Source organism: Molothrus ater, chromosome 14 (assembly GCF_012460135.2).
Source record: "Molothrus ater isolate BHLD 08-10-18 breed brown headed cowbird chromosome 14, BPBGC_Mater_1.1, whole genome shotgun sequence".
NCBI classification, from domain to species: Eukaryota; Metazoa; Chordata; class Aves; order Passeriformes; family Icteridae; genus Molothrus; species Molothrus ater.
In genome coordinates, this window is record NC_050491.2 from 3,186,048 (window position 1) to 3,213,076 (window position 27,029).

At 43.1% G+C, this 27,029-nt stretch overlaps 1 protein-coding gene across 3 annotated transcripts in view; it reads left to right on the forward strand.

Annotated features, from left to right (window-relative positions):
* The window catches only part of DCX (doublecortin), an 82,024-nt gene that overhangs the window by 33,861 nt on the left and 21,134 nt on the right, over nucleotides 1-27,029 (forward strand). For all 3 annotated transcript variants that reach the window (XM_036401926.2, XM_054516302.1, XM_036401928.2), the window contains one exon: nucleotides 22,773-22,875. In XM_036401926.2, coding sequence (XP_036257819.1) covers nucleotides 22,773-22,875 — 103 coding nt within the window. The remainder of the gene's footprint in view (nucleotides 1-22,772; nucleotides 22,876-27,029) is intronic.

Genomic DNA, 27,029 nt, shown 5'->3' on the forward strand with positions numbered 1-27,029 from the left:
CAGGGCTGTTGTGCCTTGCTGTGGTAGCTCTGCTCTGCACACAGCCCTGGTGCTGCAGCAATTGCCATCAGTGCGGGTGGCTGGCGGGTCAGCAGCAGCAGCAGCTTCCGCACGTGCCCGTGGAGGTGAGGAAAGAGACATCTCTGCACAGCCCAGTGGGCAGAGGATTCAAACATGTGTCTGTACAGGTGAATGGAAGGATGCCCGTGGGATGTGCTGCCTCCTTCCTGCAGAAAAACATTAAAATTGTTTAGGAGGCCAAATGCTCTAAATCCAGCACGGCTGGTGCACTAGACTGGAAACTGTTCATCCTCTCGTGGAGCTCAGGAGGGGCATCAGGAGGTCCCAAAGTTCATTTCCTTGGTTATAAGAGGTATCCAGTCTGATGATTATTTCAGCCTTATCAAATAGGTCGCCTGCATTTGCTTGCTGGAGCAGATCTCAAGTCTGAAGGGCCTTGGGTAAAGGTAAGCACTGGTTCTGTCAGGGGTCTGTCTTGGGGATATCTTGGGGATTTTATATCTGTCTTGTCCTTATCTTGGGGATAAGGACACTGAGCAGAGCCATTTGCTTGGCATCTCCATCTGTGGATCAGTGCTACTCTAAAAGTTGTCACTGGATGAATTATAACCAAGAGACCAGATCTTGGAAGTCACCAAAAAGAAAAAAAAACACCCCCAAAACCTGTAGGAGACAAGTGTCCAGTGCCTTCTTAAACTACTATAGTGAATTTGACCAGATTCTTCTCCATTTTATTCCAGCATTTATAGAAAATAGGTGGACACAATTTGGTCCTTGAACATCAGGAATAAAATTATACAAAAGAACCAACATTTACCTCCTGGGGAGATGTTATAATAATTCCTCTTGCTTGCTATCCTTCTCTTTCTCCCTAGAATAAGAAAGAATATGGATATTTTAGTGTACAGGTTACCAATGCATGGGGCTTGGATGGGTTTTTTTGGTATCTCTTCAGAGGAAAAAATTAGTGCAGGATATTTTAAGTGATGTACTAAGTTAGTGCAAATTAGTCTTGTTTATTTGCCTGATGTAATGGAATAAAAAGAAAGCAGTGCAAAGGGAGCCAAGTCATTTTCTTGCAGTCTGCAGGAGGGAAGTTCAGCACATCTGGAAGGCAGCAGCATGGAGACAGAGTATTTGTAATTGAACTGGCACATGGCAAAAGAAATGTTGGAGCAAATCTGCCTCAAAATAAGGGTGGTGTCAAATTGGGCTCAAATTCAGTAATCACAGGCACCAAATGGATGAATTTAAGTTCAAAGTTTAGAATTGCTGTGATCACTGTGGTTATTCTGGGCTCCTTTTTCAGACGGTCCCAGCAGGCGGCATGAAAGATTAAAAATTTTCATGTAAGGACTCTGATAGGGAAAGGCACTTGCTCCTGCAGGAATTCAGAGTGGGAAGTTCAGGGAATATTGATGAAATGGGGAAGTACTTGTGATTCAGTTCAATATAGGACACTCTTTAAATTTTCCAGCCCTCAAAAGCTCAGTGGTAACTTTGGTAACTTGCATAAATGGATTTATGCCTCAACAAAACTGGATTACTTTGGTTGAGCACACCTTTTAATTTGGCGGAGAAAGAACACCTTCCAAAACAAGCAGTTAGTCAAGCATAAGAACACTCCAGGCAACTCATGCTTGATTAGATTATTCAAGGGTGAGTCAGACCAAAACCCAGGGAAATCAAGTACAGTTGGTGTTGGATGTGGGAGGTGATGCTGCATCCTCAGGAAGGACAGTGCAGCTCAGGTATGTTACAAATTAAGTCAGTGCTACATCTCGTTTTGTGGTAGGAGATGTCACTCTGGTCCCAAAAGCAGCCAAGAGCCCTTCCCTCACTGATCTCTTTTCATTTTACACCCTCAGCCCTCTTGGCTGGTCCAGGTCCCCCAGCAGGTACCACACTGGAGAGGTTTCAGCATTTCCCTCCTCCCCTGCTCAGCCCAGTGATCCTTCCCACACCTCTCTCACTCCCCCCACTAAGGTTCCCTACAGTCCTTGGAAGGTTTATTTCTATTTTTCCTTGTCAATTAACCAGGCTCCCAGCTGCATTGTGCTGAACTGCTGCACTGTGTGCACTCCATACCTGTTCGAAATTGCTCTTCCTGGACAAAGCATGTAGGCAAATTCCATTTATCAAAGTAAGGACTTGGAGGAGAGCACAATTAATCTCCACTTATCCCTGGAGGACCTCCAGGTGGAAATGGGGCCCGTAGGTGTGAGCAGCTGAAATAACTTGATTTTTTTCACAGCTCCAAAACGAACAAAGAATTTCTTGTGGGGGTAGGTGTGCATGAAGAGTACAGGATGAAATGAGAGGGCAACAAACTGGCTGGTGACCTGAAGCTTGGGATCATTACTTGTGCCATCTGTGGCTGGTAGAAGAGCCTCTTTATCATTATTTTGCCATAGGGAATGATTTGAAAGAGCAGGAGAAGGGAATTAGCTAAAACAGAGTCAGCAGTGCTTTTGCAGCATCCTTTGCAAACACTGAAGTTCTGTTTGGTAGAAGATGCTTTCCAAGCTGCTTTGCTGGTTGGATAAATGGCCTTACCTGTTCCTGAAGCACCTGGATGCACAGGGAGTGTCCTGCCCCTGCTGATCCTGGCTGCAGGAAGGGAATCCTGCCCTCCACCACACCAATCCTGCCCTCCTGCCCCACCACAGAAACACACTGGGTGGGTGTACCTGTCCCCCACCATGCACCAGCTGCAGGCAAAGTGGAGAGCTGCAATGGACTGATAAAAACCACCTTGAAAGCATGGGCTGGGGGATTTTTCAAAAACTGGGTAAACATATAGCAAAGGCCACCTGAGGCTGGTGGTACTGCCTGTCACCTGCAGGGGTGACACTGGGGCAGTTCTTTGCATTGTCAGGACACATCTCTGGGGTTGGTTTGTGCCAGTGCTCCTTTTGCTGTGTAGATGGGGGATTGTAGTAATTACATAACTACATATCCTCTGAACAGAGAGAGCCGTGGTTCTCCCAGGAAAATCCTGGGAAGCTGTGTAGAAGCTGTGGGAAACTTGGAGGAAAGAATTCCAACAATTATTATCTCTCTTTCTGTTGCCATTGTTATAGGTATGGTTTTCCAGAGTGTGCTATTCATAAGTTCACCAACAGGTGAGAGAAGATTCCTAAAGAGCAATCAGGTCTTAGGTCCACCATGGTTTCTATAGGAACTGTGAATTTCTAATAATAAAGTGTCTTTTGATGCCTTCTGAGGATGGAGTCTCTGTATCACCTTTGGCTGTCCCTGACACCCCTTTGGTGACAGGGGATGGTGGGAACCAGCTGGGTTATGTCACCCTCAGAGGGAGAGGAGAATGACTGAGTTTAGCTCAATTCAGCCAGTTCAGTGCCTGTGCTTTACTGGCCCAAGAGCAAACTTTGAAGCCTGCCCAGACAGGATTCTGGCTGCAGCCATGGCAGGGATCCTGACCTGTTCTCCAGCCTTTGTATCTGTGAGATCCTGTCCCAGGGGCCTCCTGTGCCCATCTGCTCCTGGGAGCTGGGTCTCAGGATGCTAATCCAGCCCTTTGGAGCCGGCCAGGCTGGGCTTTGTTCTCTGCCCTTCTGCCCAGAGAACATCATTTGCTAAAACACTTTTTTCTTTCTCTTTTTATTTCCCTGCTCCTCTGTAACAAAATCAGGGTATTGATTTGGATTTTCAGAACTGCAGATAATTTGGGGCAGGAGCTCCTGAGAGGAGCTCTCTTACCTCAAGTGTTGAGGCACCAGCAAAGTGGGGGCTCTGAGGGCTTCCCAAATCCAAAATCCAATACCTCAGGGGTAGCTTTACCTTGAAGGCCCTCACACTTGGACACTGCCTTCCCAGTGGCCTGAAACACATTGAAAAAGTGTCAGTGGTGCCCCTCACTCTTGTGTTTCCCTGGGCATCATTGGGTGCCCACAAAGATGGTAATTTTTATATCTATATAAAAAAATTATAATTTTATATATTTTATAATATATAGATAATAATAATGGAATAACAATAAGAAATTGAATAATTAAATAATTAAATGGAGTAATTAATAAAATTTAATTAAATTAATGAATAAAAATAAAATTGTAGAAATAATTTTATTGATATTTATAACAATATTTTATATATAGATACTATAAATATATTGTATTGTTAATATATATTTATATAAAATATATTATATTGTTTATATATTTATTTATATTTTTGTAATAATTTTTATATTTTATTTTTATATGTAGATATATTTTATATTGTATATATTATATAGAAATAAAAATATATATCTTAAAATAAATTAATTTAAAAGTTTTAAAAAGACATTTTAAGATATATATTTATTAAAATATATAAATATTAAAAATTGCCATCTATATATATATACATATATACACACACACATATATGCGTGTGTATGTGTATGTTTCTTTAATTCATTTCTGTAAATCTGCCCTGATGTGTGTTGGGAAGGGGATGTATTTTGTACTGCTAGAAATAAATACATACAAATTTATTTATTCAATTTCTCTTAGGGAAACGGCCTAAAATTAATGTGTTAAATTTGAATGCAAAAACACATATGGCATTTGATTAAAAAGACATCACTCTGCAAGTGGATTGGTTTCAATTATTTTGATACATTCGTGGAGCTTTATTCAAATGCTCCAAGTTCTAACATGGGTCATTAAAGCCACCAGTGATTTCTGTAGACAGGAATCTATTTCTTTATAGGAACTAATTTGATGTAGGACCTTCAACAGCTGCTTTGACATTTTGTCCTTGAGGATCTGATGGTGAAACCACGACCTCATTTCCTCTGGGATATTGTAAAATATTATATTGTGTGTTCTTTCAAGATGTGAAATCATCTTTGTGTGCTTGCACATAAGGATATAAATATACATGAAATATATAAACATAAGCAGACATGTACAGCTCTGCAGACATGATCTTTTATGCATTTTTAGGTGGCTCTTTATAGGATTAGCTTGGGCTGTGGAGTGAACTGAATAATCAGACTGCTCTACATCCTTCTTGCTGAGCTCTTAAAAGCTGGGAGACTCCTTTGGTGGGTGAAATAACCTGTTGGAAATAATGTACTGCACAAATATTTGTGGTTTCCATTGCCTGATCTTGCAGAGTGTGGTGCACTGCCCTGGCCATCCACAAGCCAGCCTCTTAACTCAGAAACAGCAGCTCAGAAAAAAATAAAGAAAGATGGTGAGCATTGGCTTATCTTTTGTGCAAATATGCATTTTTCTTTATATTTTAGCAAATAACAATCTGTATTTCCATGAATAAAACTTAGTCCAATCAGGATGACTGTGGGTGAAAGTAAAAATTCAAGTTTTTTTGGTTTATGTGGGTAGAGTGGCCATGGATGTTGTATCTAAAAAGCTGGAGGGTGAAAGTTTGTGGGAATGGCCTGAGTGGAGCTGGGAATGGGATCATTCTTGTGATGGAAAATCACGGGCTGAGAAACCCAGGGAGGGAGAACTAAACTGGAAGCACTACAGAAGGAAAACAGGAGCCTGGAAGGATCATTCCCTCCTTGGGACAGGAGGGAATCCCAGCAGTCACCAACACACAGGGCTCCATGCAATCATGGCTTATTAGGCACCATTGCAAAAGCAAAATGCTGGAGGAATTGGTACAAACAGTGCAATAAAATATGCATCAACATGATGAAATATGTATTGGAATGAATGCTGAGTGGGATGAGCATTATTCTCAGCTGAGTGCTGGCCTTGGCAGGGCTGGGTTAGTGGCTGGACTCAGTGATCTAAAGGCTCTTTCCCAACATAAACCATTCTGTGATTCTTTCCTGTCAGGCAAATCAGACAGGCTGTAACTTTTTCTGGGGATTTGTTATGTTTCTTACTGCACAAAATGCTCCTCCTCTATGCTGAGACTGTGCTTTAAAGGAGGATTTAGCCCCTCCTGGTTTCCCCTTCCCAAGGAGGGCAGGCAGGGGCTGTCCCAGCCCCTGGGGAAGGACAGTGTGCTGATGCAGGCTCCAAGCCACAGGGCTGTGCTGGAAGTGGAATGTCACATGTGAGAGTTGTTTTTGTGACAGTCTTTACAGAAAGAAGGAAGAGATGAAATATTTTCTGTAACTCATTCCCACTCCAACACATGGAGAGGAAGAACGAGGCAAACCCCAAGAGGGGAAGCCCTGGGCTAAGTTCTGCCCTGCCTGATGTCATCTTCAATTTTCCTGAAGACATGAGAGTTGGACAGGGCACAAAGGAGGCAAGGCACTGCAATTCTGGCAGTGAAATGCCAGCGAGGTCACAGAATCACAGAATTCACAGAAGAACAGGGTTGGAAGAGACCTTCAAGATCATTGAGTCCAACCTGTTCCCTGACACCTCAACTAAACCCTGGCACCCAGTGCCACATCCAGGCTTTGTTAAACACACCCAGGGATGGGGACTCCACCACTTCCCAGGCAGAACATTCCAGAACTTTATCACCCTTTCTGGAAAAAACTTTTTCCTCGTGTCCAACCTGTATTTCCTTGGTGCAGCTTGAGGCTGTGCCTCTAAGGTCTCTTATTACCAACTCTTCCCAGGGATGTGGAGGCTTGTAAAGGTCTCCAGTCACTGTGGAAGGACACAGAGCTCTGAGTACATCTCCACCAAACAAGATCTCCTCAGGAGGGAAACTCCAAGGCTCCTGTGGTTGTGTTTTTAGTAGCTGTTTATGGGTTTGGCTGTGATCCTATTGTAACTATTACTATTAATCATATTCCTATCATATTCCTGCAAGCACCAGGGAAGGTTTTCCTGAACAGATTAATCACTAATGAATCTGTAATCTGGCTTTGATCACTCATTCCTTTTGAATGCTGGTAGGTGGAGTTTACATGCCAAGATTTTCTGAATAATGAAGATACTGCCCCTAAGGACCCTTTGGAATTAATTTTTTCAAATTTGGATCTAATATGTAAACTGGGTTCCCGTAGTTATCAAGAAGAAGGGACTCCAGCAAATAATACAGATACAGAGGCTTCCACGTGCTCCTCTGGAGATAAAAAGCAACATTCCCTCTCCTTCTGGAGAAAGCTGGAGCAGACAGGTAGTAGAATTGCAGTCACAAGGGCAGACAGGGTGTTATCAGAGGAGTTTGAGCAAACAGCTCTTGAAAGGTTCAATTTCTGATCCTTCCACACCGTGGCTTCCAGCACTGAGCCCTTTTGCAATGTCAGCAGCACCTGACAGCAAATATCCAGCCAATAATTATGATCAGCTTTGACACAGCAAAGTGTAAATCTCGTGTCTGGTGAGGCATGAGTGTCAGAATACGGTCTGCACAATAGCCAAAGGCAGTGCAAATTGTAATTAAAAGCATTTAATTTAAGTTAATCTTCATTAGAAACATAATTATGTCCGCACACAAATTGCTTCAATGTAATTGTCACAGTTGTAAATACCTAGTTCTATTAACCAGCTTTTCTTCAGAATAAACTGGTTGGGAGATTATCAACTGTTTTAGAGCAAAAACCCATTAGTGGATCTGTGGCACGTGTGTGTGTGTGGAATTAGACCAAACTCAGCATCTTTGTCCCTTCAGAGTGGGACTAGCTCACACATCCCCCAGGGCTCCAAATCATCCACTGTGCAGAGAGGAGAGGATGCTGTCTTGGAAGTTCAATAATTCATTAAAAATTGGTTGTAGAAAAGCAGAACAAATGGCCCTCCCCAAAAAACATGGCTTTCCAGGGATGTTTTATCTTCAATGGCACCAGCTTCAGGCTTGTTCCTGTCTTGTAGTTTTGAGCATATGGGAAAAGTCCACTTTCCATGAAGTTTTCCTTTTCTAATCTGATTATCAATGAAATCTGTCCATGGATTTGCCATCCTGATGCCCACACGAGAGCTGCAGGTTTTAGGGGCTGAGTTCCATTAACAATGTTCCTCTGCTGCTGCTCAAGTGGCACCTACCAACCCATTTCTGGAATTCTTTCCCTCAGGTCCTTGATTGCCGTGGGGATTTGGGCAGGGAATTTCCCCAGTGGGGTCTGTGTGGTTGGAATCACATCTGCTGCAGAGGAGTGCAGAATGTGACACACGTGGGGCTCTGACGAGGGCAGCCTGACCTGAACCCAGAGAAGTTTGGGAGTGCAGGATTTATCTTAGGAAAGGAACAATTCAGCCTTCTTCACTGCCTCAGGAAACAATGCCATGAATACATGTAAGAAATCAAATAGCACTTGGGAGATGAGCAAAAATAACCTTGTAAGCGGAGTTGAATGCTTCAAATGGATGTCCCAACAACATAGTTTGAAAGTAGAGGGAGTTTTTAACTCTTGTCAATGCTCTTCCCAAATAATCTGCACTGTTTCTGCTAATTGGCATAAATCTTGCCCTGTAATACCCATAGCAGAGATTTGCACAGAATCCATTGCTAATCCTATAAACTGGTGAGTTTGATAAAGTGGGTTGCTCTGGGCATTGCTAATTTTATTTCCATGCTTTCACTTGCTATCATTCATTAACCCCCAAACAGCAGGCTGGGGGTGTACACAAACAAGAGAGCAACATCATCTTATTAGGGGCTGTAAGCATGAGTGGGAAATTACAACATGATGAATATGTACACAATTCAAATGGGATCCCTTTCCTTGTGTGTTGCTGTGATGCTACCTCCTGGAAAAAAACCAAAATCAAAACAAAACCAAAGCAAGTTGTCATCAGCACATTCCAAATTAAATCTAGTTCAAGGAGATTTTACATTGAATGGCACTATTTTTCACAGGTACCCAAGGCACCTCCAGGTGGGACACAGCTGCTGTTTGTGATCCATTTTTTGTTTCAAATTACCTGTTCCATTGTTCCAATTCTGCCCCACACTCAAGCCTTGATCTCAAGGGCTCAGAGTTTCTCTCTGGGTGTGCTGCTCACCAGGGTAAGCCCAAAATTCCCCCAAATTCTGGGACATCCCTCATCAGCATTAGAGGAGCTGCAAAGGATGGAATAAAAGCACCCCAGGGCTCCTCAGAGATGTCCTTTAATGCAGAATTGGAGTGGATAGCTGGAGCACAGTGGCAGATCTTACAAAAGTGATGCTTTATCTCTAATTCAGTATAGGTGAGTTGAAATGGGATTAAACGGGCTCTTTAAATGACATTAGAAAGGCAAAGGCTCATCATAAGATAAGACTTCCCAGATTTCCATTTGCATCCTGAAGAGAAGAAAAAAAATCCCTTCTGGAAAAGACTGGAACTTTTTCTTCTACTCACTGGCCTAAATCTTACATGCAGTAGCCAGAATAGCACTTTTTTGAGTCACTATGTTATTGTGATATAATGCTTAGTTCTATGACCACCTGATGTGGTCATAAATAAATAAATGTATTATTTACATTTATTTATATAAATGTATATGTATATAAATGCTTATGTTTATATAAATGTTTATGTATATAAATGTATTATTTACATTTATTTATATATAAATAAATAAATGTATATTTACACATAATGTGTAAATACACATTTATACATTATAAATAAATGTATATTTATACAGCCTCCCAGTGAAGGAGATCTGGGTGCAAAACAGCATCTCACTTAGTGACCAGGAGAGTTTGGTTTGCACACATGGTCAGAACCCAGCTGAATAAAACTGTGAAGTAATTAAACACACCCAGGGACAATGGGTGCATCTACAGGACCAGATCAGAGAACCAGAGGAAAGGGACAGCAGAGTTCTCAGTAAAAACTGAAATATAAGTCAGCTAGGATAAATGAATTTAATACTTGCCTTGCTGTTACAAAAAAAGTGAAAAGGAGTTGCAAAGAGAATGTACCATTCATTATCTAAGGCTGATTTTCTAGGCAGCCAGTATTTTTCTTTTGTCTAAGAAGGCTGCCTTGGAACTAAAACAATGCAATAGTGTAGATTATGTATTCTCTGGGGGAAAGAAACAAAATATTTTGCCTGGACTACAAAGGGAGAAGAGTGTCAGGTTTTTACAATTACTTTGGCATGTTTGAGTTCAGGACAGCAAAAGCAAAATGCTTGTTAAGCTGTTGTAGTGTGCAGGTATCATGGCTGAGTTGATGTTCCAGGAATCGACTGCACCAGCATGTTAATTGTCAGGACATGAGTCCCTAATTCTTTCATAAGGATGCTGGTGTTGCCTTATTTGGTTACAGATGTTGCACTGCCCGGGCACACAGGGGGAAATTCGAGAAAGTTGTTTTAGCACAGTGACATTTCAGTGAACTCCAGCACCAAATTCCGGCTGGAAATGTATGTTCTGAACAAGATTTCTTCAGAGACACCAGGGAAAGCACAACACTGGTTTTGTTACAACTACCTCTCTCCACTGATCCCTGCTATCCCAAGCCTCAGAAATGCTGTTTTTCTGCAGTTCTTGAGCCCAACTGGAATTGCAGACATTCAGTATTTCTTAAAAAAGCTCAGCCCTGGCTGTCTGTGCTGGATGTTTATGGGAGTGCAGGAGCAAACTTAAAGCACACCACTGAGGGGAGGGAGAGGCTGATACTGCTGGATTACCTGTCAGAAATGATCTGCCTCTGAGATGGAAGGGTAGGGCAGCAAAGGGAGGCTGTAAAACCTTTGAGGGGGAAAAACTAAAAATACAGAGTTTCAGAAGTGCTGTCAGTATGATCAGGGAGCAAAGCCCGAGTGATGCTCTGTGGAATTCTCCCGTGGATTTGCACCAAGAGGCTCATGTGCCAGTGTGGCCTTGGCCCTTCTATTTACATGCCTGCTCATGACTGCATCCTCAGTGTCTGTGCAGTGCCTGCACATCCATTTATGTATGAGCAGCATTCCCATCGTGAGCAGACAACAAACCTCGTTTCTTTCTTGGCATCCACAACAAAATTAAACCCTGAAACAAACAAAAAACTCCACAATTACAAGCCAAAAAAGACACCTGCATCTTTAAATGGGTATTATTAATGTGTCAGCTTTGCTAAACCTAACAAAGGGTTATTTAAAATCTTTCTGTTTAACTGCAGTTGCAGAGTTTCTGATCGCAGTCACAAAGAGGACTCAGAATGCTTTGACCCAGGGCTGCTGGGCACATAATTGAGATCAGAAACTCACTCAAAACCTGCAAAGGAACAAAAAACTCTTTTGTGCAGAGGTGAGGATCAGCAGGAAGGGTCAGGGGAGGAAAGAATCTGCAATATCCACCCCTGGCAAGGCGAAGAGCACTGTGAGGTGCCCCCTGTGTTCATTCCTGCCTCACAGCAGAGTGGGGATGCCAGCTCAGGCCATGCCTGAGGCAGGACAGGCAAGCACTGTGTGACAGATGCCAGGCTGGTGTCCTGCAGGATCCATTGACCATGGAAATGACACTCAGTCTCTAGGGGTGAGGGCTGGGAAGAGCTGGACAGGGAAGGATGGGTGAGGAGCTGAGGAATTCATGCAGTGAGGGACAGAGGAGTTAAAAATCCTGATGCATCATTCCTGTGGTTCAAAGAAGCAAAGCAACACCCAATTATCCCAGAGAGTGCACAAAGGGAATGGCAGGGAGTGCAGCCATCTGCAGCAGGCTGATCTGGGAGCCCTGCAGCCACCTCTGCACCATTCCAGGGGTGGAATGTGCTGTTTCCTAGAGATTGGCAAAGAAACAGACACACTTCTGCTTGTAAGTCTCTGGCCACCTCCTGTTTCCATCACATATCTCTTGGGGGAATCTCATAGCAATTAGTTTCTAATTGCTTCAGTAGTCTACAATTGATTTGATGAGAAATGCCATGCAAATGTAATGGCTCTTGCATGTTTCACAGGAGCAGAAATTAATTGCATCATAATTTTAAAAACTGGCGTTCTTTCCATTCCCCCTTCCTTTCATCACATAATATTTTACATTGCAAAAAGAAAGGTCAAATATTACAAAGTCATATTTTCATTTCTCTAATCAGGTGCTCTTCTGCCACTGCTCAGTGGCACAGCTCCACCCTGATGTGCTCTGTGTGTTTGTTGCTGAGCTGTAATTTGAGTGGTTGCTCCCCAAAGCAGTGTGGGCCCTGTAATGCCTCTCCCAGGTGCTGTTTCGTTGGGGTAGGAAGGTTTTGACCTCCTGCCTTCTGGAATCCCTCCAGTAAATCAACTGCATCTTGGCATCATCTCCAAATGAAATCTGCTTGCCACGCAGCAGCGAGGAGACGTGATGGGAGTGTAAAACAGGACAATTTTTCACTGCAGAAATACTTGAACTCACTCCAGACAATTATGCAGCCTGCCATTTTACACATCATCTATTTCACTATTCCTGCATCAATTATTCCATTAACGTTGCTGCACACTAAGCTAGAACCTCTCACTGGTCCTGCAGGCGTGGAAGGGATGAAATACATTGCAAAAAAAAGGAAAAAGAAAAGGTATTTTTATGTGAAAGGCTTTGGGACATCCATTTCGGCAGCCTCTCTACATGTGCTATACAAAGTATTTTTATCTCCCAGCCTGCTTAACACTGTTAATTTCTACCCTAATATGGTTTAGCTCAGGACATAAAGCTGAATTTTCCACTACTCTGTTCTCTGTCAGCTGAGTTGAAAAGACCTGTTAATTAGAGAAAAAAATAGTAGCTTTATTCAAAGATTAACAGAAATTAGGGTGAAAACAAAACTCTTCTGATGGGGAAGGGATATGCATTAGCTGTAAATTCAGGATATCTCCCAAAACACAAAGAACAGGTTCAGACTTGTAATTAAGGAAGAAAATTTAGCTCCCTGGAAGAACAGCTTGATAACAATTGTTACTTTCCTTTAGATTTCATGTAGCATCTGTTACAATTTAATTTTTAAAGGCCGCCATTTTTAATTCCCATTAATCTCCAGAATTAACAGTGTGATAAAGATCCTGGCAAACATTGAAATTTAACGAGTCAAAATGCCTCTAGGAGCCTTTACAGAATATTCAAAGAATCGAGCAACAGCACTGATGCTTTGAGTGAGATGAAATGCAAAGCCAGTGCTAATTAGACACAGACCAGTTGCATCCTCCCTTAATTCAAGAACTTGGCTGACTTCGATCATGGGCTGTAAATGAATTTATACTGCTGGAGGATGGGACATTTGTCCCTCACTAGGTTTGGAAATGTATTAGGAAGATTTACTTAGTATTGTATTTGCAGGGCACCCCTGACGAAGGCAGGAATGATGCATCTGACTCCATGTTCTCAGAAGGCTAATTTATTATTTTATTATACTCTATTATATTAAAGAATACTATCCTATACTAAAGAATACAGCAAGGACACTTACTGAATGCTAAAAAGATAATAATGGAAACTCCTGACTCTTTCCAGAACCCCAACACAGCTTGGCCCTGATTGGCCAAAGAGTGAAAACAACTCCCAGCAGAATCCAATGGAACAATCACCTGTGGGTAAACGATCTCCAAACACATTCCACATGTGAGCACAACACAGGAGAAGCAAATGAGATCAGAATTGTTTTCCTTTTCTCTGAGGCCTCTCATCTTCCCAGGAGAAAAACTCTGGGCGAAAGAATTTTTTCAGAGAATGTGAATGCCACAACTTAGAGGTTGAATACTTCACACTGGTGGCTTTTTTCCATGAAGGTTGATAGCAGGAATTAAAAATATCAACTCCTCGACATGTCACTTGATGGGGATGTCTGTAGGATTGTACAGATGCACAAAACAGAGGGGCAGACCCTGTACCTGTGCCCAGGCCCCTCACATCCCAAAGGATTGGGGCACACACCCTGTACCGTGTCTGCCCTGGGCTGGGAGACCCAGGATGGCTCACATGAGTCAAAACCATTTGCCAAAGTGCCAAATAAGATGGAGGGAAAGCATTTATCCTGTTACTCTCTTGATTTATTGTATTTTGTTGTTTTTTGGTTTTTTTTATTGCCACTCTTGAAAAGAAGGTGATGTAGGCCAAACAAGGCTAGGCTGCTGTGTCTTTTTGAGTGAGATTTGTGGGGTTTTTGTGACTTACTCAATCCTAACCAACATCTGTCTACCACAAGTGCCAAGGAGGATGAGGGTGTCCCTTTGGAAGTGTGTCAGTGTGCTGCTGTGCCAGGAGAGATACAGCCAGTGCAAAATTTGCTCCTCCAGAGAAATGCTGGAGCCTGACTTGAACTGAGGTGTCCCCAAACTCTCCTGATGCACTGATAAAAACAGCAAGTCTGACACTCATTTCTCCCCAGCACCTATTTTGGAAGGCAGTCACTGATGTCAGCAGGATGTGGGACAACCTGAAATAACTCCATTTCTGAGAGAGGCTGCCTCAGTGAGTAAAACACATCCACGTGCTACAGGGAAACTCATCAGTCATATTTGATGTCATGTCCTTTGTCACTCTGGGTGACTACTGAGGACAGAATTTTCTCTCACGTCTCTTTGCACCATATCACAGAGGATGTAGGAACAAATACAGCTATTTTGTGTAATCCCCATTTTCCCAGACCTTTATTTGTGCTGGGATGCTGCCCTGTCCTCCCATGGCTGCGTGTTGGGCAGCAGCTGGGAAGAAGAGTGGGTTGAAAAACAGTGGATTTCCCCCTGGAAATGGAAATGCATGGATACATCAGTTTTGTCCCAAACCACTCCATGCTGGCACAGAGTACTGTGTTTGTGTGTTTGTGTTGTAAGCAAGGTGAGGATTTATTTCCCAAAATCTCCTCATCACTGGCAGTGCCTCATTCAAGAGAGACCTGCTCAAAGCTGAACAACAGCCTTTCCCTTTTGTGAAGCTGTGCACAACAGGACAGCAACAGCTATAGATTTTAGGGTTTTTTTGGAGTTGGAAATCCCATTAATGGATATTCCAGCCTCACCTTTACAGCCTCCCTGTGTCCTTACTTTCAAGACTCCCATTTCTATTAGTCTTGCTTGACCTTGGCCATGTAGTTGTGCTACTTCCAAAGTCTCTGCTGCTCTTCTGTCATCCAAAACTGCAGTTTCCTCTCAAGAGTGATGAGGGGATGCTGATTAGGATGCAGTTTTCTGAATTCCTAAGTGCTACCTGTTCTGGGGCTATTTGTGCTGGCAATCTCTCCTTTCAAAGTCAATCTGTCACCCAGAATTCCTCATTTTATGGTTTTCCAGTGGAGAAATGGTGATGTTTTATATATTGGTGTGCATGGCTGTGCTCTTTGTTCCCCCAAACTTCACAGCACGTTTATCTCAGCGTAATACCCTCATGAATGCAAGAGCAAGCCTTTCTTCTGCTTAAAAAGAATCAACAGCCTGAATATCTGTTTCACAGTCTCCTCCATATGTATAGGCAATGGGATAACAAACTAACCTTTCTCCCAGAGGCTAATTGGATTTCACACAGTTTGGAAGCACCACTAATTCATCAGAGATATTAAAATTCAGCTTTAACATTCCTACTGAGTAGCTTGGCTCTTGACCTCCCTCCCTCCTGTTATTTTTTCCATTCTGTTTCAAACTTACCCATTTCCAGTTCTTAGATAAACAGGCCCTGTGTGCTGCAGCCCCTTGAGAGCAGCATTTCTTCATGCATGAACTCTTACAAGCTGCTGTGGACATACATGCATGAATATTCCTTATTCCACTTAAATAAGCATCACAAATGCTTATCCTAGAAATAATGCATATTGGTCAGGAGCTGGTGTCCCTACTCTGCTTCAGTTGCCTCATAAAGTGAGCATAAGCACTCATTATCAACCTGCTGGAGTTATACAGCCTAATTAGGAGGATCTGCAATTTTCAGCAACAAAAAGGTGTAAAGCTTCCCTCTGGCATCAAAGAAAACATTTGGTTTGGTCATGACTGGCCCAGAACTTTCTCTTCTGTAGGTGAGAAAGGAAGAAAAAAAACCTCTGCAGGAGAGTGAGTTTGATTGTTTCAATCAAACTGTGTAGGTAGGGCCTGAATGCTCTCTGTGAACACAAGAAAAAGCTGAGATCTCTGAATAATGCATGAAGGAATGGGAAAAATCTCTGTGTTTCTATTGAGAGGTCACAGAGAAACCCAGATGGCAGAGGTGACTTCTCCTGCCCTTCATGGTGCCTCACAGGAGTAGGGGACAGCATGGCCATGCTCTGGCCAGGTCCCCACGTGGACATTTGGTGGCCCAGGGGGGCAGAGATGGAAGAGCAGGTGACAGAGGCCCCTTCCTCACTGCTGGGTAGCTCAGAGAGGGCTCCCCAAAGTGCAATTGAAATGTTGGTGTGACACAGGCTGGGCATGCAGGGGTGCTCTGGGTCCACTCTGCAATGTCAATATTTGTGCTTTTCCTGCTCCTCTTTTTATTGCTTATCAATTTTAAGTAGTATTTTTTTTTTTCAGGAAAGCAGATAAGTAATTCTCTTTCTGTGAATGCAAATGTGGACTCTATTGAGTGGGTGGGTGCATACTTTAAAGAAATAATTGAATCCAAACATCTCTTATTTTTAAATGCAGGAAACCAGAATCTAATAAAATGTAAATCAATTCAGTATCTGCTTTGGGCTTGCAGTCTTCAGACTGTTAAAAAGAAAAATGCATTAAGTGCTGTGCATTCCAACACCAACATCTTTATTTTCCATTGCATTGCCTTAACCCTTCAGTCTTCTGAAATCTTTTTCTTTGTGGGTGTGTGGTGAGGACCTTACTACCCATGTTCATCAATTCCTTCTGAATCTTTGTGGGTCAGTCTGAGTGTGTTTGGTTTCTGTGCTGGGCTTTGCTGATTGCAGACACCCAAGTGACACATGATCATAAAGCACAATTTCCTTTGTGATGTAGGGCTTTGGCTCCTCAGACCTGAAACAAGCAGGCCACTGCCAATCTGCCTTGGAGTACAGCTTGATGGAGTGTAAATAAATCCCTGAGATTGCTGCTGTGAGTTAAAACAGAGTTTAAAGAGGTTTTAGTGCCATTTTCAGCTCATTTAGCTCTTGGTGCCTGTCTGGCTGCTGGTCTGACTTGCTCAGCTCAGTGCTGAGAGAGAAAGGACAGGAGCAGGCACCTAAAGCACATTAATTGGATTTATCTGATTATTGGTTGTGCTCAATTTTACAGCACCTATCAAAGCAGCCTAGGAAAGAAAAGTGTGTCTTAATTCAGCTCTGTTCTTACAGACATGCAATTGTCTTCTGGGGTCTTTTGGGCCCTTTTTTGCCTTTTTCTGTAGACAGTTTTCCCCCTGTTCTGACCTTTGCAAGCCTACAAGCTGAAGAACTGTGATGATTTAATGAAAGCAAGTGGAGACCTGTTTTCTTTGAACATAACCATTAGATTTGCAGAAATTTAGGGACTTTGAAGCTACTTATGTACTTATCATTGTTCTGCTGCCTAAATTCCTAAATGGGAGGGAGATTGCACAGAGAATGGTTTACAAAATCATTATGACTGAGGAGAGAGCTGAAAATAAGAACATTTTCTGAGTGAAAAGGACACTTCTCTGAAGGGTGAAGAGGATGGTTCAGTTCACCCTCTGTCACTGCTGTGTCCATGATTGTCCTGGAGGGACAGGGAGGGACAGGGAGGGACAGTGTCCATCTCCTGTGAGGGACACTGAGGGGCTGAGAGGGGCAAAAGGAGCTGGGGAATCCCAACCCCTCAAAGCACCCCAGGCTCTGCACTGCTGGGTGATTCAGGCTGAGGCTGAAGTCCTCAAACTTTTTATTTCTAATTCTTTTTCATTGTTTTATTTATGAATAAATCCCAGTTTCTAAATAGTGCTGCTGCCTCCTGGAGGAAGCTGGGGACAGCCAGTTACTCTGAGCTGTGCCACTGTGGCTCTTGTGCTTTTACTGCTCCTTTTCCAGGTGAACTCAGAATTCCTGCCTGTGCCAGCACAGGCATTTCAGCAACCTGTGAGCTCACATCCAGGGATATGTGTGTGTGAGGCAAGCTCCATTTTGTCAAAATCCTGAGAAATGCTTAGTTCTACAAGTGCTGTATTGAAATGAGGCAGGGCTCAGCAGCTCTCACAAGGCTGCAGCTTTTCCTCTCTGCAATTAAAATTGCTGCAGCAGACCCTGATGGACTGTCACTGCAGAAACCTCAGCTAGGCTGCCCTCTCAGGGAAGCTTTTTCTCATATAAGCAGAGAAGGATTTAATTTAACTAGGGAAACCTAAGGAATTGCAAACTAATCTCTACAGCCTTCTATTTCTTCCATAATATGTATTATAAGGGGGTTTAAAGGTCAGGCCTTGGCACAAAGAAAAATGCTACCATCAGACCTATTAGGAATAATGACTTTGTAAGAAATAAATTGACTGGGCTGTGAAGATATGATTTCCTTCCTTGGAATTGCTTAAGCTACAGGAATTGGAGAGTAAACATTTCATGCATTATGATCCTTTCCCAAGTCAATATTGTCCTTTCAATCCTGAATTTCAAATCCAATACTATCCTCCCTTAAACAAAGGCATGCTTGGAAATCAATGCTATTTATCTTGTCTACTGTAGCCATAAACACCAGTTTAATTTTTTGTTATAGATGAAAATGCTTGGAGACTGAAAACTGCAGAAAGACAAATTCTTCCTATTTTGCTGGCTCCTGGTGTCATTGCTGAGGGTGCATGACAACAGCCACCAACAAAATCACCATTTTCAAGTGGCAGCATTGCTCCTTGCACTATCTGACTATTGGGTTTTGTCCTGTGCTTTAATAAATTTATAACTAAAAGAAAAACACAGCATTAAAAAAAAATTATTTTCAGGTTATCATCTGGGGTAAATTTTTGGTTGTTATGAAGCTTCTTTCAGGGTTGGTTTTTTTTCATGGTGTTCCAGGTAAATTATTGGATATAATTAGAGTGATAGATCAGAGTAAGCTAGAGCAGAAAATATTCTTTCAAAAAGTCCACACTGATTGGGGGGAGACTCATACTACATTTATTTATTTATTTATTTATTTATTTATTTATTTATTTATTTATTTATCTATCTATGTATTCATCTATGTATTTATCTATGTATTCATCTATGTATTTATTTATTTATCTATGTATGTATATATTTATTTATTTAAATGGAGGAAACATCAGAAAAAAGACTTCTGAAGGATGCAGAGAAGACCAATAATGTTATTTGGGAGTCACTAAAAGCCTCTACAACATTAGTGCAGGTAGAGGTTTGGCCTTGCCTGTCAAGAACAACCCTTAAACATTCCATACTGGTTAATGAGGTCTCAAACCAGTTATCCCAGCATGGCCTCACTTCCCAGCTTCATGTCCTGCAGGGATGAGCATATCCAGGGCTTTTTCCTGGTGCGTTTCTTTTTTCCATTTTCCCTTTTCCATGCCCCCCTCAGACAAGCTGGCTCTGGTGCTCTCAGATCCAGCAGAGAAATCACATTTTTCCCCAAAGAAAGTTCACTGCAGTGGCTTCCTCTGGGCAGGAACCCATCTGGGACGTGTTTCAGGGGCTCAGAGCAGTGATCAGGGTCTGGGGTTGAATAAACAAAAGGTAAATAGAAAATACCACACACGTGGTGAACATAAGCAGCAGAGCTACAGGCCCCCCAGCACAGGAGCCCAGTTATTTTCTGAGTTTTAGAAAGGTTTTGCACTGTTTAAGGAGGCTGGGGTTGGGTTTTGGCTGCCCTTTCTGCTGTGTTGTGGTGAGCTCTTAGTAGTGGAAGTTACAACAGGAAACAAAAAAGGAACAAATAGGGCAAAGGCAGAAGTGATTGTTTCCTGAATATTCAGAGTTCAGCAAGTAGATGATTGAATTCTGTACCAGCCTCCAGTGCTCACCGGCTGTTCATAACTATTATTTTATATATATATATGTAAATATAACTACTGTGTGTATTTACACACAATAACTGCTCCCTGGAGGAGCAGGCATGCAGAAAAGTGAATTGCAAGTGTCTCTGTTTGAAATGCAGTCAGGTTCCTGCCCGTGGACACTCTGGGACTTCTCCATTGTGTTTGGACCCTTGGATCTGAAGATTTTCTTGATTGCCTGGACTTTGTTTTTGCTTGGGGTGGTTGTGGGCAGTCAAGGACAAAATCCACACTTGGACTTCTGACCTGGAGACAACAAAAGCCTCTGTGGGTTCTTTCTGATGTCATACAAAAGGCTGGGAAATTTCTGAAGCCTTTTGATCCAAGTTTAGATCACAGATTTAACTGCACAGTGGAGCAGAGCAACCCATGGGTCTTTTCAGTGGCGCAAGTGTGGTACTTAGCATTCAGATGGGAACTGGTGGGTTGAGCCAAACCCAATTATTTGCAAATGAACCAGTGCCACACATCCTCAGGGGGAGGGCTGTAATACCAAGTGCTGGTTTGAAATGTCATCTTTTCTTTGGGAGAATTCTCTATAGATGAAGTTAGCTATTTTCAATCTAATTTTAGACAATCAAAAATAGGAATTCACTGGAGTTAGCAGAGGAAATTTTAACTCTGATCATCAAAGGCATGGCAGATTTCAGCCTGCTCCATTTTGAAAGTCATGACAATGTGAAAAACATTCTTTTCACTGAGGTTTGGCATTGTAACCAGAGCTGGCACTCACGGGCAGTGCTTTAATTATACATTATACTAACCAGTGTGAAATACTGAGCCTTATTAAGATAGCCAAAAGCCTTCTTTAGAGTTGATTTATTAGAGCTTGAAATTAACTTTTCACAGTCCAGCTCCAGGAGATCAGCAGATACAGAAGCTCAGCTCTGCCTCCAGTGAGCTCCCCATGGTGATCTCCAGTGCTCTCTGCAGTCCCTCCCAGTGCCCAGACATGGTAAAACCCTGCTCAGCACCAGCTCTCAGCCTCTCACCTCCATTGCAAACACCAGGGCTTGCTGACCCTGGGCTTGCCTGGAAGGGTTTCCTGGGAAAGTGGAGCTTTGGGAAGCCACCCTGGGCTCTGCTGGGTGCTGGCTCTGCTGGAGCTGTTCCACCCTGGGGTGATTGCAGGTGAGCATTTGTGCTGCTCCTGACACAACAGTTGGTCAGGGCATCTGGGATATCAGGAGAGTGTTAGGAATTGTTAAAGCAAGTCCATCATCTGCAGATCTCTGCCAGCTCAAAATGGGGAGGAGCTCCCAGCCTGATGGGATTTTAAATTCTTCTCTCAGCAGCCTGAAAGCATTTTCACATTTCTAAACTCCCAGCTATCAGTTCTCTGATTAAATCCATGGATCTGGGGCTCCCACATCCTGTGCTTTGTTTCTGTTTGCTGCTGCAAGGCAAGGCAGAGTTTGGAGCTCCAGGTGCTGCAAGATAAAACTTCCTCTTATTGAGGGTGGCAAAAATGGGGAGCAAGGCACTCAGTGAGGGAGAGGCTGGCACAACACCTGCAGTAAATCTGGATTTAAATGGTGCTGTGGTGGGAATGGTGTCCTGTCATACTTTGGGTTTCTTCACCAATAGCACAGAAAAACATTTTGGCTTTAAATTTGTCACCAGGATTGCTCAGGAGGAGTCACAGCTCTACACCTGTGCTTATCCCCAGTGATTCTCTGAGGGTTTGGGCTCTGTGGGTACCAAGACAGCCCCAACACAGGCAGTGGTGTCACAACCCTGCCAGTGTGGCACAGGGGCACCTCTGTTCATATTTTAGAAGTTGCTGTGTCATTCCTTCAGGTCACTGATGTATCCTGTCAGCTGGGTGGGAAAGGCCAAACCTCCAAGACCTTGCAAGGGAGTTGTTTGGGGGTCTCATCTCTGTTTTTTGGGGTTATTTAATGCCTTTGTTAGGCTTGACCAGCCCTGGGCAGTTGTGTGATGAGCACCAGCCCTAGGGAAAGCAGGACCACATTAACCTGGGGTGGGGGAAGAGCAGAGAGGCAGAGCCCCCTTCTGCTTCCCCAGAGCTGGGCCCCATCAGGACTCTACTGCAGCCCCACATTTCTCTTCACAGAGAAAAGCAAGGCACAATTCTTCACAAGGATATTCTTATCTCATTTGCTGTGCCTGTGTTGTGCCAAAGTAGAATGCAATATGGAGATTGTTTACCCACAGTGATGGTGTTTTGTTTCCTTGGCCTGTCAGGCCCAGGTGTGTGTGTGTGTGTTGGGACTGTTGGGGGACAGTCATGAGATTCTGGGCAGTGTGTGCAGGGTTGAGTGTTGGGAAGGATGAAAGTTTGACAAGGAAGTCTCACAATATGTGTGCTTGGCAGAAAGATTTTTAAATGTTGAGTCTGATGAAGGAATAGAGATGGAAGCAAGTTTTGATATAGAAGAAAAACTTTGCTGAGCCAGTCTCACTGGATAACCAAGGGTGTGTTAGTTAGAATGGGTTTTATGGCTTAGAGCAAAGGATAAACCCACCCCAAACAAGAGGATATTTTTACCAAGCAGAAAGAGAGCACAGGCAAACAAGTCAGCAAATGTGGTAAGTAGAAAAAAGGTCTCAGAATTTTCCACTGCAAGAAAACTGAAAAAGAACTTCTAGCTTAAACTGTAATGTACTGACTTTGAGTGATTGGAGAATAGTAACATGAATATGGTAATTATAGTAGTTATGATAGGCTATAGATAATAGTTAAGGTATAGATTGGTTCTGCTGTATTAAGATGCTCAGCAAAGTATAAAATGCATTGTAACCTAAACCAAAGGGTCTCCAGGCCTGCCTGCAGCTGGAGCTGACAGCTGTGGGCACAGCTCTGTCACCCACAACCCTGGATGCTGTAACCTCTTTGGTACAATAAACTGCATTTTCAAGAGCTGCCTGGAGTCCCACATCTCTCATTCGGGCTCTTGCAGTTGAGTGCTTGGCAGATTCTGTTTAGATGTAATGTAACATTGTGTAATATAGTATAGAATAATATAGCACAATAAAGTAATTAATTCCCACTGAAATGCATGCCTCTGCTCTCCCTGCAGGTGACCTGTCTGCACGATTTCTTTGGGGATGATGATGTGTTCATCGCCTGTGGCCCTGAGAAGTTCCGCTATGCACAGGACGACTTTTCCCTGGACGAGAGCGGTAACACCAAACCCACCCTGAGCCTTTCCTGCACTGCCCTTCCCCTGCTCCTGCCTGGTCCCAGTGCTGCATGCTTCTGGGCTGGTTTATGAGACCCAGTACATGGAATTTAACTACAGGAATGTGTGTGACCGTGTTCACAGGGGTCTCAGAGTGAGGGAAGAGACGAGGATCTCACTCCATGTTTCAGAAGGCTTGATTTATTATTTTATGATATATATTACATTAAAGCTATACTAAAAGAATAGAAGAAAGGATTTCATCAGAAGGCTAGCTAAGAATAGAAGAAGAAAGAATGATAACAGAGGCTTGTGGCTTGGACTCTCTGTCTGATCCAGCTCACTGTGATTGGCCATTAATTACAAAGATCCAACATGGGCCAATCCCAGATGCACCTGTTGCATTCCACAGCAGCAGATAATCAATGTTTACATTCTGTTCCTGAGGCCTCTCAGCTTCTCAGGAGGAAAAATCCTAAGGAAAGGATTTTTCACAAAAGATGTCTGCGACAAATGTGTTTTCTGTTGACGGAGTGACAAAACTGTCCTTTGTCTCTTCAAAAAGGAAAGAAGCCCAGAAGTTTCTCTCTTTGAAAAAAGCCACTTCATAGGCTCAGGGGACAGAATTTCAAACTCAAGGATAGCTAATTGGACAGAGGCCAAAAAGTCTCACTTGGGCAATTTACTAGAAATAGAAGTGAACAAAGGAACTGATGGCTTTTGTGGGGTGTTTTACCAGGAGCAAGAACCTCTTGCACCTGGCTCGGTTTTTCTGTTTGTTATTTTGCCTTTTCTTAAACCTTTTTGTTTCCAACACTGCAACAGAAGCCATCCTGCTGATTTTTATGCCTCCAAGGGTAGCTGAGCTGTCTTGGGTGTGTTATAGACCTCTGAGAGCTCATGAGACCTGGCTCAAGAAGGCTGCTATGACATTTAACATCCTTTTGGGATACTTATCCAGTCAGCAGAATTATAATCAGGCAAATACTGACTGAGGTATAGTCAGAATAAATTAAGTCCTACAGAATTTTGACATTTACTGCAAAATCTGGGAGTGTTTATACTTTCAATTTTCTCCAGTCACATTCAGAGAGATGCATTTTTCTTGAGAACTAATCATCCTTATGTAGACATATGCATATTAAAAATGGAAACAAGCAACAGTTGAAAAAAAAATCACATTTCCACTGCTTACTTCTACTGATTCAAAAAGCAGGGCAATAATTCCCTTTTTGGGGGCATGGCTGGGACAGCACTGTTATTTTTCCTTGTCACCACTGCCAGCAGAAGTCTGTAATAATGTGAGTCTGTGATCAATTACACCATGAAATCTTTGATTTTACAGAATATACAGAGATTACTTGTAGGACTTATCACCCACCCCACCTGGCAACTGTACCCACCTGTCTACAGGTGCCAGTGAGTGCAGCAAGAGGAAATTAATGTCATTTTAACCATTTAAACTGAAATAAAGTGCTCTCCAAGCATGTAGGCACACTTCCCAAAGCTCTAGGTGTGTTGTGTGAGGAACACAAGCCCCATCCTGTCCTATATGCTGCAAACTGGCTCTGTATTGAGGACCAAAGAGGATTTTTGCTGGATGCCAGGAAGCCAAGCAGCCTCTAATCTCCAAACACTGAGTTTTTTATTACTCCCTTGCAAGCCTGAGTTTATTTTAGTGCTTCCAAAGTGCTTCTTTAGGTACTTCTGACCTGTGTACTCCAGATGAACCCATTTGATGGTCTTGGGGTAATTCAAAGGAAGTTTCCAAGGTTCAGCTGAGCCTTTGCAGGCAGAGAATAAAGCCTGTGTCAGGCTGGGGAAGTGATCTGTAAGCTGAGCTTCACGTTGTTTTTCACCACTCAGCAGCTGAGTCAGCTCCACAGGGAGCTCCACGCTGGAAAACAGCTTGGATGCAGCCCTGGCAGAGCAACTGGATGGAAATCCCAGCCCTCTGCCTCCTCTGGGCACTGCTCCCTTCTCCAGCTTGGATTTCTCTGGCAGAAGGAAGCCAAGTTTGCTGTTGGGAAGGCAGTGAGCAGCTCCAGAGGTGTTTTTGGAGGAGCCTTGCAGCTCCCAGGGAGCAGATGAGGAGCCTCAGCAGTGTTTCCCCATTGCACACCCATCACCCTTCCTCCTTCTGGAGCAGATGCTGCCAGGAGAGCTGCAAATCCTGAGCTTTTGCAGATGAGTGTCGCTGAATAAAATCTCCTCTGTCATGGGGGAATTTCTCCTGCCTGTTTGCATGACACACACCAGGATTGCTGGTTATTATGTTCACTCTGGCAGGACGTCAGGAAACAAAACGAGAAACAGCACAAGACAGGATTATGTCATCTTTTTCCTCCTGGCTGCCCACCACAGCTTCCACCCTCTAATCCTGCTGCTGAGCACCTTCCAGATGACATTGCTCTGTCCCTTTTGTACCCACTGGTTTCAGCATGGTGGAAATGTCACACTTTGGTGACATTTAGAGGCCTTTTCGCACCAAGCTCAGCACAGCCAGGTTTCCACCTCCTGCAAAAGCTCAGGGATTGCCTCTGACACTTGCCAAGGGCTGAGCTGGAGGAATTCCTCAGAGTCAGCCTTTCTGTGCTGGAAAATGCAAAGCCAGGTTTCCTTCCAAGGAATTACTCCCCTGGGAAAAGCATAAATTTGGAAGCTCTTGCAAAGACCTAACATGAAGTATTTTTACTTTTTTGGTTTATTTTTTTTTTAGTGAGTAGTTCAGGTGACTAAACATAGCTGCCTGACACCCTTTGAGTCCCCTCACAACAGCAGAACTGCTCTTCGTGTATAATATAGCCCCAAAAAATTTGGGCTATATTAGGGCTGGACCTCTACAAGCCTTTCAAGTGACATCATCTGTGAGAATTCAAGTATTTTTGAAGGAAAAAACCACAACCTTTTCTATCCCTGATTTACAGTTTAGAAAATTGATTTAGCAGGAGAGAAAATAAGCTGACTGTAGGTTTAATTCTTGCCATGCAGCATCCCTGGAGCACAAGGCCTCCTCTCCTGACATTCTTGTGCTGCATGGCCCAACAGCAAAACTCTCTCAAACCATCCAGAAGGAGCAGAAATGGAGCCTTGGCTGGCTGAGAATGAGCAAAGCCTGGGGAAAAATTGAAGGCAATTACATTTTTGTAGATACACTGATATATAATTAAATAACACATACATTTAGGTCAGACAGCTTGCTTTTGGTTGACCAATTATTTATCTGCTCTGTGCTGTCTTAATTCCATTGGAGACTCCATTCCAGGGGTCCTCAGTGTGGAGCATGTGGGGCTGAGCTGAACTTTTCCATAAAAAGCTGCCTGCATGTGGAACACGTAATTCACATCTGGAAAAAAGACACATTTTTCACATCTTGGTGAGGACAAGCTGTTAGAGGAGATGAGGTGGAACCAGCTAACATTTGACAAAAAGGAAATCCCTTTTTTATTGCCTTCTTCTTAACTGGGTTAAGTTAATAACTTGAGGGGTGGAAAGTTCCTTTTCTGTTAGCTGTCAATGTAAATAAAACCCAGTTCTGAAGATCAGGCATGCCTGAAATCCTGGGACACGTGGAGGTTTGTTAGCATTTCAGTTCCCCTCTGCAGGACTCTGTAGACCATGTTTACATTTTCCACTCTTCCTGGCCTATTTAGTTTTTAAGGAAGCACAGTTGGGGTCCTCATCTGCTCACATCTTCCAGTACATAAATCTGCTGGGCTTGTTTATACAAACCTTGCTGAAAGGGATGAGTGGCCAGGACAGAGGATGTGCTTTGTGAAACCATTTTGTCTCCTGTGCTTTGAGCATCTGAAAAGTTGCAGCTTGTTGAGGACAGAAGAGGCTGGTTCCAGCTGGGTGAAAGCCTCCTGGGGCAGCTGCCCCATCTGCCACTTGGAGGCTTCATTTACAGCACACCAGGAGCTGTTTGCTGGCTTTCTGCACCTGCAGAAAGGGCACTCATCATTCCTGGGACTGGGTCTTCACCAGGAGTTTGACCATGTTCACAGGGGTCTCAGGTTTAGGGAAGAAATGAGGATCTGACTCCATGTTTCAGAAGGCTTGCTTTATTATTTTATCATATATATTACATTAAAACTATACTAAAAGAATAGAAGAAAGGATTTCCTCAGAAGGCTGGCTAAGAATAGAATAGGA